The 19,935-nt window shown below is 39.8% G+C and overlaps 1 protein-coding gene across 44 annotated transcripts in view; it reads left to right on the forward strand.

Moving 5' to 3' along the window:
* LOC18432942 (ARM repeat superfamily protein) overlaps nt 1-19,935 on the forward strand; it is a 98,111-nt gene that overhangs the window by 31,464 nt on the left and 46,712 nt on the right. For 22 of the 44 annotated variants that reach the window (XR_016059722.1, XR_016059721.1, XR_016059725.1 and 19 more), the window contains 5 exons: nt 122-211; nt 2,322-2,387; nt 6,811-6,903; nt 6,991-7,068; nt 7,933-7,992. Coding sequence is in view for 32 of the 44 variants with exons in the window: in XM_088872588.1 (XP_088728714.1) it covers nt 122-211; nt 2,322-2,387; nt 6,811-6,903; nt 6,991-7,068; nt 7,933-7,992 (387 nt within the window). In the remaining 12 variants the exon portion in view is untranslated. Of the gene's footprint in view, nt 1-121; nt 212-2,321; nt 2,388-6,810; nt 6,904-6,990; nt 7,069-7,932; nt 7,993-19,935 lie in introns of those variants that run through there. The other 22 variants (XR_016059724.1, XR_016059723.1, XR_016059727.1 and 19 more) reach the window with 1 other exon arrangement.

Below are 19,935 nucleotides of genomic sequence, written 5' to 3' on the forward strand. Positions count from 1 at the left end.
TGTGTGTGCACGCATGCCTGCATTTGTGTGCGTGCGAGTGTGAAGGGGGGGGGGGGAGGGGGTGCGGGTGGGCAGGTGAGAGAGAGAGAGAGAGGGCATTCTAAGGTTTTTGTCCTTGCAGGTGAAGGCTGGAGGTGTCTGTCCATTTGAGTTGAGAATGATATGTGAAAAGGGGCTGCTTCTTCTTGCTATCACCATTCCTGAGATGGAGGTACACTTGGTTTGGTTTCTTGAACCAACTTTTTTATGCTATAATACATATTGCCCTAGAAATTATAGTTTAATATAAGGGGGGAAATGTCACAGAAATGGTCAAATCACCTGAAAAGATACTACCGTGGTCAAGTTAACCACTTTATCAACCAAGGTTGCACTTTAATAAAATCATTTCACTCAACTACATCCGCTATCTTGTTAAAAAAGTCCCAACTGTTTTGGATTTGGAATCTTGTAAAAATAGGGGTGCTTTGGTAATTTGGCCCATAACACAAGTGGGACCAAATTACCAAATGGAGAAGAATATTCTTCCATTGGGGGAGGAACTGGGTCCTTAGTATCCCCGAGAAGGTGTTGTGGTTTGAGGCCTAAAAGGTCACCATGGATATTACCTTGTACAGGAGAGCTGAAGCCTGTACTTTTGAACCTTGAAAAATATGGTTGTTGCTTTCCACCCAAATGGTCCACAAGGTTGCTGCTACGGTTGCCTTCCAAAGAGCTCTGCTAGCCTTTGGCTACGGGGTGTGGAGCTCATAGGAGATGAGTGCTTTTACCATGGGTGGAGTGACCCATTTGATGCCAAACAGTAGCAAAATGTTCCCCCAAAGTTCAAAGGGGAAGTCACAGTGTAGGAAAAGGTGAGCGTTTGACTCCTCATCTTTTAGGCATAAAGCACATATGTTAGGGATAGGAATCCCTTTCTTTTGGAGGTGATCAATAGTGACGGCTTTGTGAGAGCAGGCAAGCTGGTTGAAGATTTGGACCTTGGGTGGAGCAATAGTGGACCACACTTTCGAAACTGCCAAAACAGGGTTGGCCGGGAGGTGGGAGGCTGCGAGACGGTTTTATAAAAGGAGGCCACCGAGAATTACCCTGGAGGAGTGGGTGTCCAAACCAAAACATCTCTCCCTTGGGTTAGGAATAAAATGGGACTGAAGGCCTGTTAAGAGCACTTGAAAATTGTTAAACTCCTCATCGGTTAGGTTTCTTCGAATGGAAGGATTCCAAACTCTACGTTCTCCTGTAAGAATCAATTCCTCAGCCACTGTAGTTGCTTGATTGATAGCCAGCGAGTAGAGATCTGGGAAAGCCTCCCGCAGTGGTGAAGAGCCTAGCCATAAATCTGACAAGAATCTCACACGGGAGCCCTCTCTCGGATGAATTCTAGTGAGTTTTTTGAAGTGAGGCCAGACCGAAGAGAAAGATTTCCATGCTCCTGAGGTATTATGTTTGTGGGACCTCTCAGGCACCCATGCTCCTTCAGGTATCATATACTTGTTTCTTAAGACCTGAGCCCACAGGGAATCAGGCTGGGAAGCCAATCGCCACCACCACTTGCCTAAGAGGGCGAGGTTATGCTTCATGAGGACCCTGATAACTAGACCACCCTGGTTTTTTGGAAGGCAAATGTTGTCCCAAGCGACCAGATGGAATTTAGTCCTCTGAGCCTGCTCTGACCATAGGAAGTTACACATGAACTGGTCCAAGCAATTGGCCACTTGAGCAGGCATATGGAAGAGTTTTAACAAATGCTCCTACATGTTCTTGATTCCAAACCTGAAACAAGAGGTTTAACGAATAGAAACACATGTTCCGTGTATGGAACCTGGGAAGTAGCGGTAATTACTTCATTTGGCTGGGCCACTTAAGTCTTGCCAAATGAGGTAAATAACCCAGCTTGTTTTGGGTTTCAAACCTGGAACAAGAGATTTTGATGGAGAAAAGCATGTGCTGACTTGGAACCCAAAATAGGTAAGGTTATTTATGTCATTTGGGTTGAACAACCTTAGTGGGGCAAAATATCAAAAGGAGCCTCCTTTTTCAGGATTCCCAATCCATAACAAGGGCAATTGTTTCTTTTCTTTTTTTTCAAGCAAAATATTTGAGGAGGTAATTGTGTGAAAGATCTTTTTAAAGTAATCACTTCGTTGATAAATTGGTTGGTTTTACCACCTTAGTGTTTTCTGAGGTGATTTGTCCATTTTAATTATACTTTCTCAACATAATTTTTGTGTTTCTTTTTTCTTTTGGATCTACTATTGTCAACCTGAAGCTGTTGTGGTTTTAATCATAATTGCTGATGTTAGTTCTTTTCTCTACCACAGCCAATCCTCTGGCCTTGCTTGTTGAAGATGATCATCCCAAGGAAGTATACTGGAGCGGTTGCAATTGTAAGGCACTTTTCTCTCTCCTCTTTCTCTCTCTCTCCTCTCTCTTTCTCTCTCTCTGTTTCTCTCAAATTCATCAAAGTTTGAATGTTTTGGGATAATGTTACAGGTCCACTCTTTTCTAGGATTCGTTTATGTAATTTTCCTGTTGGTGATAACGCTCCCTCTCTGAAATCATAGCTTCCTTGGTATTTTGAGCCATGATACTTAAATTTGTTCTGCCTAGAGCTCCCTCTTGGCTCTTCTAATTAATAAGATTTTGAGGCACAATTAACTCTTTCAATATTCTTTTTTGAGGCTCTGAGGCGGCATCACATATATATTGTGGTCATCGTTACAGTGTAAGGAAGAGCATGGCATAATGTTGTAACCACATTTTTAGAGGAAATGTTCGTGTAATATAGTTCTTGTCGTATTATTAGAGGAAATATCTTATTATTAGAGGAAATGTTTGTGTAACCACATCGTTACAGTGTAAAGAAGACTCGACTCCGTCGAGTTGTCATCACCATCCAACCTGTATAGATCTCAAACATTGAAGATTGGAGAGATATTCCATGCGCTTCGCAACTCGGCTTTGCATGTATTACCATTAATCTTATTGATCTTACAAAATCCAATTTTCCTGGCATTGAGCTTTCTGTAGATGCCCACTGGAAACTGTTTTGTCTGAGATACACCATCATAGGATCTCCAACATTAAACAGTTGTGCACAGTGGTGTTGATTCACAACATCTTGGTACTTGTCATAATTCTCACTTTCCTGGGAATACTGTCATGCAATTGCTTCATATATTTGGACATGCTTGCAGCATCTAGTTCCACATCTTCAAGCATAGGTAAAGGAATACATATCGTAAACCACTGTAAAAGGAGTCTTCCTGGTTGACCAGTTAAGAAAAGTATTATACGCGAACTCAGCTTGTAGTAACACCAAATCCTATGCTTTTACATTTTCTCAAACTAAACTTCACATGTTGTCCACACTTATATTCATCACCTCGGTTTGACCACTTGTATGGAGGTGATAAGCACTGCTGAATTGGAACTTAGTACTTATTTTTCCCCATAAAGTCCTCCAAAAATGACTTAAGAAACGAAGTCATAATGGTCTTGGGAAGCCCATGCAGTTGCACTATCTCCTTAAAAGAGAGAATAACAACCATTGTAGCATCTATGATCCTCCTCCATCGAATAAAATGTACCACCTTAAATAATTGAATTGCATCCCCTTGCTATCCTTAGCAATCCCATTTGAAATTCATGGATAAGTCAAACCATGGACTAGTTGGGATAGGTAATGGTGTGCAAAGGTCCGTGTTTTTGAGAATTTCCCTTGGCAACCTGACATATTCTGCACCTGTCGACAGATCGATATACATTCCATCTCATATGTGGAATAGGGAACCGATATTTGACTGTGATTTTTTTAACAGCCATGCTGTCCATGCACATTCTCCATAACCCATCTTTCTCAGGGGTAAGCAAGGCTAGTACAACACATGGACACATGCTAATCCTTATGAGTATTAATAGCAACAACTCATCCACCTGCCTTTGAAGCTCATCATGTCCATTAGGACTCATTCTATAGGCTGGTGAGTAAGGTAGGGCTTGACCCATGTATGAGGTCTATAGACTCTACAATGCTGTGTATTCCTTATAGGTGTCAAGCTTGTAGTAACTCATTTGGCACAAGGTCCTCGAACTCCAAGAAAAGTGGTCCTAGGGCCTTTGGGCAGTGAAATAGGCTACCCCAAGTACCTACCGACAAGTGCATAAATCTCCCTGATCTCTTATCTCTTCTCCATAATTTGCTGGAGACACACTCTTCTCTTTGGAAGACTTGGGTGGAGTCTCCTCACACATGGGCAGTAATACCACTTTACGATCATCCTTCCAAAAAGTGTAGGTGTTAAGCTCACCATTATGGATGGTTTTGTGGTCTTAACAGCAAGGAACCCTAAGAGTATGTGGCAAGCATCCATTGGTGCTACATCACACCAAACCTTATCTTTACAAAATTAACAATAGAAAATTTAATCAAGCATCAAGAAGTAATATGTACCTCATTCCCGTGTTTGAACCATGCAACCTTGTAAGGATGTGGATGCTGTCCCACCTTTCGATGCAACTTGTCTATCATCTCAAGAGACCATGTTCTCGCAACTCCAGCTATCAATGATGATGTCGTACATTTTACCATTATACGTGCACCAAGTGCAAACATGTTTGTGAAACATCAATCTTCTTCGTGGGTTTCACATGGCAATGAAAGAACATGTCGAACCAGAATGCTCTGGCCTTGATAAGCCACCACTTCATCGACTTGATCTTTGATCTTCAATCTCAGCCTCGTTTGCAATGGCAGGCACTGGGTGTTCTCCATGGTCCATCCCTTGTTCAGTATCATGCTTGGGCCCTCCCAACTTGGCATGGCGCTGGGCTTCATGTAATGGATACTACGTGGCTTTGTGCCCCACCTCATTACACCTAAAGCACCTTGATTTGCATCCTTTTGGGCTCGCTGGGCCATCTGTTACTGTAGATTGGAGGTGTAGGCCTCTGACTTTGTGATGATCCTACTTTGGGGTGGGTCGACATGTGGCTGCTCCCTTTCCTCCACTTTCAAGGCTGCTTCATAGGCTGCCTCCAACTGAGGAATATGATATCGTGTGAGTGCATCTTGTAATTAATTTTGGCTCGCTCTCTGTTGACCCATTTCGCAGAGATAGGCCACAAGAGTCCTCCGTATACTTCCTAACGGATTTTGCACCTTGATGCAACCTGTGAAATTATTGGCAAAATGTGCATAGGTTGGAGAAACAGATTTCTTGCGCAACCTTACCTACATCTTTGCCCATGGCCTGATTTTATCTTTGTCCTTCAAAGCCATGCTTCATGAACTTAATCCCTTCACACTGAGGCAAGTCCCCTAAGCTTAAGAGCCACTAGTTTGACCTTCTTTGAATTTGACATGTCTTTCCAATCAAAAAAGTCCTCAAACATGCTCAACCAATCCAAAAATGCTTTGGTGGAATGACTTTCATTAATTTCAAGGGGATCAATTTTGATACCTGAATTAGACTCTTTACGCATGTATCCCTGTGCATCTCAATATGGATTACGTGATTCCTCCTTGTCCGTACCCCTACGCCAATCATATCGGCATCGAGGTGGTTGACTGGTTGATTCTCTATCAAATTCATGCTTCCCTCGATGCTGTTGTGCATCAAATAAAACTGGATGACCTGACATATCATTCAGCTGTCTTTGACCTAGATTCTGGCTCCGATTCGTGCCAATCTCCTTCGAGACCCTCACAATTTGGAGTGTGGGAACCACTTTGTTTGGAGCACCTAGTTGCTGATCCCTCCCTTACAACACCATCTCCTTCAAGTTTTCGAGTCGCTTGTTCATTTAATACAGCTTAGCATTCCCATGGTCTTGACCTCTACGACCAGCAATTGTTATCACGAATTGTTTTTAAACCGTGTTCTGATACCACTTGATGTGAAAGAAACTCGAGAAATTAAATACAGCCTCCTTTCGATCTTAGAACAAACCAAAATTGAGCAACAATGGAGGAAACAAGTGGTTGTAGATGAGGACGTTCTTATTTTATCAAAAAAGTTCAGCACAAAATAACAATACCAGAAATCCAAGTCTAGAAATCCAAGTTTGAGGGGGACATCCACCTTAAATAACTCCTTCCCTCCCTCCCTCCCTCTCCGTCTCTCTCTATCTCTCTATAGTATGCGATTCCTCCTTCCCTCCCTCCCTCCCTCTCTCTCTCTCTCTCTCTTTCTCTCTCTCTCTCTCTATCTCTCTCTCTCTCTCCAGTATGCGATTCCCATAATATTAGGACTTCCCATTGTCTCACGCTCCACCCCCATGAAGTCCCTTTCCATGTGATTTCTTTAAGATCCTAACGAATCAAAACAATGACGTCAATCCTAACGAAAAGAATAGGAAACTTTCCACCCTACGCATCACACTAAACCAAATCCCCCTTTTAGTCCCCACATAACAATAATCAAATCCCAATTAATCCCCTTTCACTTATTAACCCAAATTACCCAAAATAAAATAAAATAATTTGTTTCTAGTCCCAGAGTTCAAAAAATAAAACTAAAATAAAAAAATCAATTAGATCATCTCCCGAATTTGAATTCCGTGAGCATGCATGTGTATGTGTTTGGAGGCATTATATGTGAATATGCATGACTGTGCATGTGTGCACCGGCACGCATGCCCCTATGCTTATGTTATTGAAATGTTTTTGTTGGAGTTCTGCAAATTTTTGTAGCAGCACAAAGTTTTGTTGCAGCACAATTAGTGCCTATAAATGATAAGAAAAGCTGGAATTATCTTGCCAAAATTTTGATTTCTCCAATTTGATTTGTGATCCTGGTATTATTGCAGGTGTGTAGATGTATTTCAGAATTGTCTCGACATAGATCATCATATGCTAGTTTGACCGAAAGTATCGCACACACAGATATTCCAATTCCTGAGGTAATTTCTGAAGTGGCGTACAGAACAGCTATTTGTGCTCACTGCTCATAAATTTATGAGACTACTATCTGTTCCTCCATGATGTAGCAGGAACTGTTTGCACGCTTGGTGGTTCTTTTGCATGATCCCCTTGCAAGGGGGCAGCTATCTACTCAGATTCTTACGGTTGGTAGCATCCAATTTATTGTCTTCTTGTTGTGGTACTGAAAGTATTTAATTGACCATGTATGCATACATACTTAGAGGTTACTTAAAATTTTCATTAATGATAAAAATCCAAATGACCATGTCCACTATTTTTTTTGAAACTAGGAAGATTAATGACCATGTCCACAATTCTATTCCTTTTTTTTCAATTTTATTTTGTATCCGACCCAAAAATATATTTTATCCTGTCTTTTAATGAATATTCTTCAAAGAATTTGTTAGGGATTCTATGATTAATATATTTTAAGGAATTCAGAGATAGATATTCTGTCCCACTTGCTAAAGATTCACTTGGTTGACAAAATAACTTTTGTTATGAACTGCTTTTAGTCATATACAAAAGGTTGATTTGTCTTTGTTGGAAATGATTTGGTTGGGCATCTAAGGCAATAGCAATGTTTTCTGGATATCACATTGTTAGATCTGTAATGGAAGTAATGCAATAGTTTTGAAAAGAAAAGCTTTCCTGCATCCTTTTCCCACATTATCAATACTGGATTCAATTCATCAATCTGTGCCGTCCCATATTTGGGATGATTATTTTTTAGCTATGTGGTGTTAATATGTTTTTGAGTTATATGGGATTGGAGTATGAATGGGCTGTTGTGCTACGCCAACATGCATGTCTGGGGGTTTTAAAAATGTTTTGAGTCGACTAAGAATTCTCTCATTGAATTTAAGGCTGTTTTCTGAACTTGATACTAATTGTTGTGCCTTAGAAACATTCTGTTTAAGGGTTCTGAATCTATTGTGATTGATTCTTTTCAATGTGACTAAGTGAACTTATTCTTAGGTGTTGCTATTGATTTTTATTTCTTGCAGGTCTTGTGTTGTTTGGCTCCACTTTTTCCAAAGAATGTTAATCTATTTTGGCAAGATGAGGTATGAGTCTAAGTACAATACAGTATTTCTTAAATGACCTTCTTACAGAAAGAACTATTAAGAAAGAATTGGTTTATGATTCTGAATAAAGCAGTTTTGATGTTCTTATAAATTTGGGTGACTACGTTAGGTATTTCTACCATGGCTCATGTTTTCAGGGATTTATTTTCTTTGTTGAAATTTTATTTTTACCTTTTCTTTGTTGGATTGTTTGTACCGGCTCTTAATTCTGTTGTCTCAGTGTTTCTTCTTGATAGTTGAGCTTTTGGCTGTGATTTGGTTGTTGATTTTCATCCTGGAGATATCTCAAATGTGCAATCAAGCAAAACTCACCCTGCAGGCTATTTAGTTCAAAAGGAAAGCTCTCTATGCTTCCTCTCTTTTGTACAAGTTATATGTTCCCCTATCCCGCCGTCCAATATGAATGGACGGCTAAGATGGACCCAATTACAATGTCGTGCCTCTACACTATTTTATTTTTTAATTTTTTCTACAAAACATTTTGACACTAAATTTTTGGCTTCCACTCCTCTCTAGAACTCGCACCTATGAAAAATATAAAAGAATATTCTCGATAAAATAAAATAACCAAAATACCCCTGAAACTTTCAGGCATGCTCTATTGAGATGAAGTCACGTAAAAGAAATTGAAAAATAAAATACTCTGAGATGTGGGATCTCGATCAAATGGTTAGTGGCTCATTTGATCTTGATTAGACGGTTGGATTTGGGGGGGGGGTCGGGTGGGAGTATATAACTTATACACAATAGGGAAAGTATAGAAAGCATTTGCTTATTTCAAATTGTATTATTGTCATGATCTCTAACCCATATTGATGATTATTGGTACACTCCATCGAGAGTTTTGTGATCATGCAAATTCTAGTTCTTCTTGGTGGTACCCATGAGGTGTCATACAGTGACAAAACTGAATAGATATGGGGAGAGTAATTGTTTGCTGTCTTTATTGTTGTATTGTCTAAAAGGTGGATTATGTGACCGGGCAAGTCACTATTGATAAAAAATTTCCCACTACCTTTTCTTTAGTATTGCTGCCCGAATAACTCACAAGTGTCAAATACAATATGTGAGACAAATAAAACACCAAAGACTCCCACTTGCTTGCCATTAAAACAAAAATACATTCATGATATAGATCTGGAAATAATGATACAATGGAATCATAAAAGCATAAAACAAGAGAATACTTTTATACCTTGCTTCAGGTCACCCCCAAGGATTAAGCACATCCCACACCGAGTCTTCTCCACTAATGACATATGGGATCTAGGTTCAAGATCTCATCTCATAACTTGGGAAGTCTAAGCAAAACCAGCAGAGAGCATAACATGAGTTGTCCTTGACCGAGGCTCAACACTTGAGTGTAAGGTCAAGACCTAGGGCTAGGCTATGTGGCTTGGGCATGCCACCCCATAGGGTTTATTTTCTATCCTAAACCCTAAACCTGGGAGAGAAAAGAAGAGTAAGATTTAGAGAGTCGCATTCCACTCCTTGAGGCTTAGAGAGAGAGAGAGAGAGCGAGAGAGAGAGAGAGATGTCAAGTCATAGAGAATGATCTCCATCCATCTTTGTGAGACTTAATCTTGACCTTGATCTTAGAGACCTGTGGGGTGAAGAGATCTCATCCATTCATCCCGTCGATCAGCCATCATGATTAAAGGGAAGAGGTGGAACCATTATCTCTTAATTTCCATAACTCCATTCCCATCAAATAGAAAGTAACAAATCTATCACAATTAATTTCTTACAACTTCCTCTTTAGAAATCAATCACTATTAATTTCTTACACCTTTCGATTTTGAAATCAATCGAAATATCTACACAAAAGGTTTCTTAAAATATCAAGTCAACATATGGCATAATTTGCATCTTTCAATTCAGGGAAGTTTAGAGGAGGTGGGGCACACCACCCATAGGGTGGCCATGTGGGCCCCACATGTCATAGTATGATGGACCCAATCCCAATAAGCCCCCAAGTACTTTCAACATAATTTCCGATGATACAATAATTTTGTAAAATCTCTAAATAGTTTATTTTGCTTTGATTAAAATAAATCCAAAAGATTGATTTTTTCTTTAGTTAAAACTCATTTCTCAATAAAATAAAATACCTAGAGAGTTCTAAAAATGCATTGTAATTGTTTGAAAAATAATTAGAACATATTTAAATATATCTAAAAGGTTTTGATGGGAATTGGATCCATAGAGTTAGGATTAGGACAAATATATTGAGGTCTCCATCTTCTTTAGAGACCGTATCTCACTGCACCTTCTCAAACGGACCCAATAGTTCTTATGACCCACAACCATTGACAGGGGTTCATGATTGGACTATCAAAGTCAGTAAATAGAGTGAAGGAGATACGGTGCTTGACCATGGATTATAGGTCCCTTCCTGAGGAGCAGTCCAGGCCCCATTTCTGCAGTATGCTCTATGGGTCCTTCCAACACAGTCCAGTGTTGCAGGGTGTCATCTCTTTTGCACATTTACATGTCACATACCCTTATCCAAAAAAGCCGTTTTTTGGACGGCTATCTAGTGTACATGTCGTGTGATGGTAATGATGGGGATTTATGCCCTTGTTCTCTTAGACTATTCATCACACATAGGGGTCAAATCCATGGCCTTTGGCCAACTTTCCTAGGTACATTTCCGACCTCATCAAGGGATAATGTCACATTGAAACCCTTGTCGGTTGTGTTCACACAATAACCAGGACTACGGGTTTTTAAGCATTATATTGAGCCATAGCCAGTCAGAGCTCAGGCATGTCCAGGCATCAGAAATGCCTCACAGTCCAAAAGTGTACCACACTCCCACTGGAGCAAATATATTATTATATAAATTCAGTACATGATTTCATAAGGCCTTTCAATGGCCATATAACCCCAACATCTCCCACTTCTCCTTTGTAGGGCTTACAAGCTCTCTTCCTCACTTTCTCTGAGGCCCATCCCATGTGCATGTTTGGCAAACACATTTGCCACTAATCCCTTGGTTAAAGGGTCTGCCAGCATTGCCTACGTGGGAAGATATGCAATCTCTATCTCGCCGAGTTGGACTTCGTTTTGAACATAAGAATAAGGTGGCTTGATGTGCTTGGACTTCTTGTGAAAACGTGGTTTCTTGGTCACACATATTGCAGACTGGTTGTCACAAAAGATTTTCACACATGAATATCTCATGGGATCGAACATGAGCTGATCGAGAAACTTCTCTATCCACACAACTTGCTTGGCTGCTTGACAACATGTCACGTACTCGGATTCCATGGTTGATAGGCGACTACGTCCTGCTTCTTGGATTACCAAGAAACTGTCCCACCACCTAGCATGAAGACATACGCAGACGTCGACTTGGCATCATCAGGGTCTCTTGATAATCTTTATCTGTGTACCCCTGTATGACTATGTCTGACCTGCCTCCATACGTGAGTGCATAATCCGCGGTCACTGTCAAATATCTGAGGATTCTCTTAACTGCCTTACAATGTTCAAATCCAGGATTGCATTGGAAGCGGCTAATTACACTCATGGGAAAAGACAAGTCAGGTCTCATACTTGATATAGTGTACTTGAGTGACGCTACTGCGTTCTGATAGGGCACTCTCTCCATGGCTTTCTTTTCATCCTCTTTGGTCGGGCACATTTTCAGGGATAATTTGGCCTTTTTTGCTATGGGGGTAGATATGGGCTTGCATTTGTCCATTACAAACTTTTTCAACACTCTCTTACTGTAGGTTGCTTGGGAGAGTTGAATGGTCTGAGTCTGTTTGTTTCTTGTTATTTTTATGCCCAATACATATGATGCTTCCCATAAGCCTTTTATATCAAAGTGTTGCGAAAAGAAATCCTTAGTCTCCCCTGTTGGAGCCATCGAGCTATTGGTTATCAACATATCGTCCACATATAATGAGAAAAAATCACATCACTTCCACTTACGTTGACATAGATGCAGTAATCCTAATGGCTAGAGGTAAAACCTGCTCTAGACAAAGGTTTCTTGGAATTTTTTGTACCACTGTCGTGAAGTTTGCTTAAAGCCATAAAGGGATTTTTTGAGTCTACGTACCGAGTCCTCTTTTCCTTTTTCAAATGAAACCTTGTTTCATGTAAATTTCCTCTTCAAGATCCCCATTTAGGAAGGCCGTTTTAACGACCATTTGGTGGAGTTTGTAGTCAAAATGGGCAGCTATGGCAATCAAGATCCTAATGGATGGAATTTAGCAACTAGAGGAAAAGTTTCATTGTAGTCTACCCCTTATTTGGGTGAACCCTTTGTGGTTCGGGTTCTTGAGTCTCAACCCTGTCAGTTGCCATCTCTGAGAGATCAACTATCTTGTGACTGCATCTTTCTTTGAGAAACTCATCCTCGAAGAAGTGAGCATCCGTACTTTCTAAGACTGCCCCATTCTCTATGTTGAAGAAACAATAGCCCTTTCCATGATCTGGGTATCCAATAAAGATGCAATTAACCATTTTGGGATCATGCTTGGATTGATTTTGGTATGGGACTAGAACATGGGCCTAGCATCCCCATACTCTTAGATGGTTAAGGGGCGGAGCACGAACAATGAATATTTTGGGTGGAGTAAGTGGGGCTGCTTTAATGGGAGTACGGTGAGGATATACCTCACCATCAATGCTGCCTCTCCCCAGAATTCTAGGGAGAGCTTTGCATGCCTCATCATGCTCCGCACCATCTCAATTAAGGTCCTATTCCGTCTCTCGGCTACACCATTTTGTTCAGGTGTATAGGGCATGGTAAATTGATGAATTATCCCATGCTCTACACACATCTCCTTAAAGAGCTGTGAAGAATACTCGCCACCTCTATCAGTCCGTAGGATTTTGATTTTCTTATTGGTTTGGTTCTGTACCTGGGCCTTATATTCCTTAAAACGGTCTAAGGATTCAGACTTGGTATGTAGCAAATAAGTGTGGCCATTTCGCGAGTGGTCATGTATGAAAGTGATGAAATATCTCTTGTGGCTTTTAGGTGCCACATTTATGGGACTGCATATATCTTGTAGATGATTTCTAAAATGTCAGAGGCTCTTTGAGCTTTCGTGAAGGGTTTCTCTAACAATTTTCCTTGCACACATGATTCATATACTTTTGATAAGTCACCCTTATAGCTTTTTAGTCGACCATCTTTCTTTAATCTCTCCATTCTCTTATTGTTTATGTGCCCTAATCTTATATGCCATAAGTAAGCATCATTCTCACATTCAGGGGACGAGACATAAGCCATTGGATTCTTTATTTCAATTTCAAATAAACCATTCTTTAGCATACCGGCCATAACAACTTCCCCTCGAGTCTTAACTGTTACCTTATCAGCAGCAAAAAATGGTGACATAGTCAGCCTTTGCTAATTTTGGAACTGAGACCAAACACTTCCTCATTTTAGGGGCATAAAGTGTTTGTTTCAGGACCATTATTCGCCCATTTTTCAGATCCATAACATAATCCCCAAAGCCCAGATCTCAGTCTTTTGGTTCCCACCCATGTATATGAATTGCTCACCGGGGTCCATGGGTTGGAAATTACGGTATCCTTCCTTGGTGTGTCAAACACATTGGTAGTAGCACTCAAGTCACGTAGCACCAAGTAGCACCCTTGGGATCAGCTAGCATAGTCTCAAACACATCACAAGCGTGTTCTCTAGTCCCTTCGACATTATTACTTTTGGCTTTACAAAATCTAGCTGTGTCCCACCTAACCACACTTATAGCACTCTCTCTTTTCTCTTGGCTATTTAGTTTCCAGTTCCCTCTCTCCCTTTTTGTTATTCTTAGTTTTCTTTTTCATGTGGCTGAAATTTCCTTTGCCCTTACCTTTTTTCTTAAAATTATGTGCATTAGGCTTAAAGTTAGCCATATGCACCGCATCTCGGGGTGCGGGTGCATCACACATGCTTTTCCTTTCTTCCTCGACTTTAAGGAGGATAAAAAAGCGCTTCTAACTTGGGAGTATGCTTTCGAGTAGAGAGAGATGACATAAACACCTCGCAAGAAGTTGGAAGAGTGTTCAAATGGTGACAAATGCTCATAGGCTCAGGGGGCTTCATGTTGATTGCTTCGAGCTCACGAACTAGGGCACGAAACATGTGCACATGCTCCACAATCTTGACTCCTTTCGCCATCTTCGATCGTGGTACTTCTTTAAAACAAGGGTTTACTTGACTAAAGAAGGATCAACAATTTCCTTCTCTAGTTTCTCATGGATTGCTTTTACAGTCTTGAAGTTCTTTTATTTCGATGCGTAGGAGTCATGCATCGAAACAAGTATATGCTTAGCAAGCATATTCTTCCGCTCCCACTGTGCATAATCTTTTTTACATGCTGCCTTTCATAAGCATTCCCTCTTAGAACCGGTGGGGGGTCATGGATAATAAGCATTTTGTGGAGATTTTCCTCATAGAGGACATATCCCACTTTATGATTCTAAGAAGTGTAATTGCTCCCATCAAATCTTTCCTATTTCAAGAGTTCGGCCATAAAACTCTTTTGCGACCATGACTCATGAATCAAATTACAACAACAGTAATAAAATAAAAATAAAAAACGGCAGCAATAGGTCCTAGCTCTAATACCAATGAAAGGTGGATTATGAGACTGGGCAAGTCAATATCGATCAAAATTTACCTTTTCTTTAGTATTGCTACGCGAATCACGCACAAGTATCTAATACAATATGCGAGACAAATAAAACACCAAAAATTCGGTTGCCATTAAAACAAAAATACATTCATGGTACAGATATGAAAATAAAGATTCAATGTAATCATAAGAGCATAAAATAAGAGAATACCTTTATACGTTATCTCAGGTCACCCTTAAGGACCACCTGATACTGGGTTTCCTCTGCCAATGACATTCATGATCTTGGTTCAAGATCTCATCTCATCACTTGGGAAGCCTAAGTAAAACCAACAAAGAGTATAACATGGGAGACTTAGAGAGTGGCATTCCCCTCCTCGAGGCTGTGTGTGTGTGTGTGTGAGAGAGAGAGAGAGAGAGAGAGAGAGAGAGAGAGAGAGAGAATGAGCCCCACCCATAGCTAGTTTATATATAATAAAGGCTAGGGATTCTAGGGTTTAGGCTTTTGTCATCTTTGTGAGACTTAATGTTGACGTTTGATCTTGGGGACCTGTGGGGTGAAGAGATCTCATCCATTCATCCCTTAGATCAGCCATCATGATTAGAGGGATGAGGTTGAACCATTATCCCTCAGTTTCCATGATTTCATTCCCATCAATTAGAAAGTAATAAATCAATCACAATTAAATCCTTACACCTTCTTGTTTTGAAATCAGTCACTATTAATTTCTTACATATTCCGATTTTGAAATCAATCAAAATATCTACGCCAAAGGTTCCCTAAATTATCAAGTCAACATATGGCATAATTCGCATCTTTCAATTTAAGAAAGTTTAGAGGAGGTGGGGACACCACCCATAGGATGGCCATGTGGGCCCCACGCGTCATAGTATGGTGGGCCCATGTACCCCAATGGACCTCCAAATACTTTAAACATAATTCCAGATAATAAAATAATTTTGTAAAATATCTAAATATTTTATTTTTCTCTCAGATTAGAATAAATCCAGAAAATTGATTTTTTCCTTAGTTAAAATCATTTCTTAATAACATAAAATACCTAGAGCGGTCTAAAAATTCATTTTAATTGTCTGAAAAATAATTAAAACATATTTAAGCATATCTAAGAGGATTTGATGGGAATTGGATCCATAGAGTTAGGATTAGGACAAATATACTGAGGACTCCATCCTCTCTTGAGACCGTATCTCACTGCACCTCAAACTGACCCAATAGTTCTTATGACTCACAACCACTCGGGGTTTATGATTGGACTATCAATCAGTAAATAGAGTGAAGGAGATATGATTCTAGACCATGGATTCTAGGTCCCTCTCTGAGGACGAGTCCATGCTCCATTTCTGCAGTATGCTCCAGGGGTCCTTCCAACACAGTCCAATGTTGCAGGGAGTTATCTCTTCTGCACATTTATATGTCACACACCCTTATTTAAAAGGGCCACTTTTCGGACTGCGATCTAGTGTACATGCCATGTAATGGTAATGATGGGGATTTAGGCCCTTGTCGTCTCATGCCCTCCATCACACACTGGGGTCAAATCAATGGCCCCTGGCCAACTGTCCTAGGCACATTTCCGACCTCATCAAGGGATAACCCTACATCGAACACCTTTATTGGTTGTGTTCACACAATGCCCAAGACTACGGGATTTTAGACATTGCACTGAGGCATAGCTAGTCAGAGCTCAGGTGTGTTCAGGCATTAGAAATGCCTCACAGTCCAAAATATATTGTTATATACAATCAATACATGCTCTCATAAGGCCTTTAAATGGCCACATAACCCCACATATTCCCACATGTAATAAGAGCGCCCAAGATACTCTGTTGTTGTAGAGGTAGGCTGTCTTAATATTTATTAGTGGGCTAGGAAGCAGGCATCTAGACCTGCGTGCTTGTGATATTTTTTGGTGAAGTATATGATGTTTACTTTACTGTGTAAAATATGAAAAATGTCATTATACAGATCTTGAGATAAATATTAGTGTACAAGTGAATATTATGTTTTGTACACAAGGCATGTTGTAGTTTTGCGATTATTCTTTGTATAATCAACAAGCTTTATTACAAAGAATAAAAGCATAGGACACCATTAGGCACGAAAATCTAGGAAAATATCTAAAGAAACCCACTCTCTTGTACAAACAAGGACTCCCTCCTCAGATCACCATTGGAAAAAGCATCTGCGTCCCCATTCATCTTCCTCAAAACGCATTAAAAAGATTCTTTCTTGAACTATAGTTGTCAATGAGAGTTAGGGATTTCTTCCTTAGGATTTTCAAATTAGCAAGGAGAATTTAGGTTTCTTCCTTAACCTTTAGGGTATTATTTGGGTGATGACAGTTTCCTCTAGTTATGAAGTGCTTGAAGACCTCTGATTGCCACTCTCAGAGCTCATGATCGATGAATCCAATGTTTTACCACAATTATTTTGTGCATTTGAAAGAAACAGGATAAACACAATTTGAATTGTAGAATGTGAGATGCATGAGTGGTCTTTGATGACTCAAGAAGTGGTTATGTCATGAGTTCTAGATTTGGATGAGTCCAGGGGATATACAATGTAAAACTTAATGAGTTATTAGGGATTAGTGATCCATATGATGTGGCTGGTGATAAGGAATGTCATTTGGGTACCGCCTTTTGATGGGTCACTTTGGCTTATAGCACTGATTGTGGCTCAAAGGGTAACCTGTGGCTGGGTGGTTTGTGAAGTATTATTAGAAATGTCTTAGGAAATTTTCGGATGTATTGAGGGCATTTGTGATTCCTATTTAGTGTAAGGCGTGGTGCTTCTTACTCGCCTAAGGGAATTTCTCTCATTTCTCAAGTCCAGTTATTGTGGAAGGGACTTAGTAAATGTGATAATATGGGCTATAGGAGAAAAACAACTTCCATGGGAGAAGATCAAGCCTTAGCATCCACAAGAGAGATATCTTTTCAGCAATGATTGAAAACTAGCTGAGTATGACATGGATTGGGTCGAGTTACTCGGACTTTTCAACCTGCCTAGTTTAGAGGAGAAGCCTTGGGAACAAGCAGAGTCTCGCTGGGTCCCTACATAGGCTCGTGTTCATGGACGTCTGCATAAAGACATGGAGGAGAAGGGGTGAAAGTAATGGGCGTCCAAGAACAAGGTGGTGCAATTTAAAAAATGAGAAAATCGACTTATTTAGGGATAAATTAGTTGAAGAAGGAAATGGAACGTTGAACATGATGTCAATGTAATATAGAATGAGATGGCTGAATTTAACAAGAAAGTGGCAAAAGAAGTTTTAGGAGAATCTATAGGAAAAAGAAACTTCGATAAAGAAACTTGGTGGTAGAATGATGAGGTTTAGGAGGCCATTAACAAAAAATAATCAATAAAAGGCAGTGTAATAGAAACAATCAAAACTTAGAAGAGTATAAAAATGCTAAGAAAAATGCTAAACAAATAGTAAGTAAAGCTAAACTTAAGGCATATGATAATCTATACAATAAATTGGGAACAAGATAAGTTGAAAAAAATATCTTCAAATTAGCAAAAATAAGAGAGAAAAAGTGTAGGTATCTAAACCATATTAAATGCATTAAGAGTGAGGATCCAAAAGTTTTGGCAAAGGATAATGAGGTCAACGAAAGGTGGAGAGTCTATTTTAAAAAATTATTAAATGATGAATAAAATGGGAACATAGTGGTTGAAGGGACTATTGATACAAGTGATGGTGGGGGTTGTCGATACATTCGTAGGATTAGGATGTCGGAAGTAAAATAAGCTTTGAAAAGGATGAACGTAGGACAGCCTTTAGGACCAAATGGTATACCGATAGAGGTTTGGAAGTGCATGGGGGAAATTGGCATTGATTGGTTGACAACGCTGTTCAACATGGTGTTGAAAACAATGAAAATGCCAGAAGAATGGAGAAAAAGTATTGTGGTACCTATTTACAAGAATAAAGGAGACATACAGAATTGTGGAAACTATTGAGGGATCAAGCTTATGAGCCATACTATGAAGCTTTGGGAAAGAGTCATTGAGCAATGACTAAGGCATAAAACGAGTGTATCTGGAAACCAATTTGGTTTTATCCTCGGAAGGTCAATAACTGAGGCTATTTTTCTACTTAGGCAACTGATTGAGAAGTTTAGGGTGAAGGGAAATGACCTCAACTTGGTCTTTATTGATCTAGAGAAAGCTTATGATAGAGTACCTTAAAATTTGATTCAGCAGGTGTTGGAAAAGAAAGGCGTCTCTAGACACTACATCGACTTGGTGAGAGATATATATGATGGAGAGGTTACTAGTGTACGAACAACTAGTGGAGACGAGTGAGTTTTCAGTGACAATAGGTCTACATCAAGGAGAAAAATAGGACCACATTGTTAGGGATTGCACTAACTGCTTGCCCCCCTTAGGATTGACATTTCTTAGATCTGTTGGTTGTCAATCTTTTTTCATTATTTTGTCCTCAATAATTTCACCATTTTGTTGTTTTGATATGTATGGACATTGGGTTCTTAATGGAATTATCTAGCTTTAAATAGAAAAGTTGTTATGATAAGTATTCTGCTGTAAATAATTTCGTTGCAATATTCTTCTCTCAGAAGTGCAAGAGAACTTTTACCACTAACCCATTAAGTTTTCATGGTATCAGAGCTCAGTGACTATCAATCAAATGCATCCTCTTTTCTTTTAATTATTTTTCCCATCTTGTTCTTTGTTTTCAGCTTTCTTTCATGGAGAACCCAAAAGGAAACCCCATAATAACTCTCAGCTGTTGGTAGCTCCATCACCCTTCTTCGATTCCCTTATAAAAAATACCCATCGTACATCTGTGAAACTTGATCGCCACCATTACCTCCCATGGAGGGGGCAGTTCTAAAGTTATTTCATGACCATTATCTTCTTGATTATGTTGATGGTTCCTTCGAATATCCTCCAGAATATATCATCGAAGATGACGGTAATACCTCATCTATGATTAACCCAGAAAATGTTCCATGGCAGAAACAAGACTAGCTTCTTTAAGGTGGCTTATTTCACGTCTCACTGCAAGTGTGTGTGCACAAGTGGTTGGTGTGTGAACTTCTCATGAAGGTTGGGTGACTCTTGAGAGGTTATTTTCTTCGCATTCCCGACTACATGTAATGCAGCTTCACTTCCAGCAATAGACATTGAAGAAAGGAACACGCTTTGCCACCGACATTGTTGTTAGGTGCCGATGCGTTCCTAAGAGCGGGAGCTGGATTGGGTCTGTAGAATCATGGATTGCGGGAAGCTCCTTGTGGTTAGGATCATCGTCCATACGATCCT

The sequence above is a fragment of the Amborella trichopoda genome, chromosome 7, assembly GCF_054954075.1.
Source record: "Amborella trichopoda isolate Santa Cruz 75 chromosome 7, AtrichopodaSantaCruz75HAP2 v2.0, whole genome shotgun sequence".
Classification (NCBI taxonomy): domain Eukaryota; kingdom Viridiplantae; phylum Streptophyta; class Magnoliopsida; order Amborellales; family Amborellaceae; genus Amborella; species Amborella trichopoda.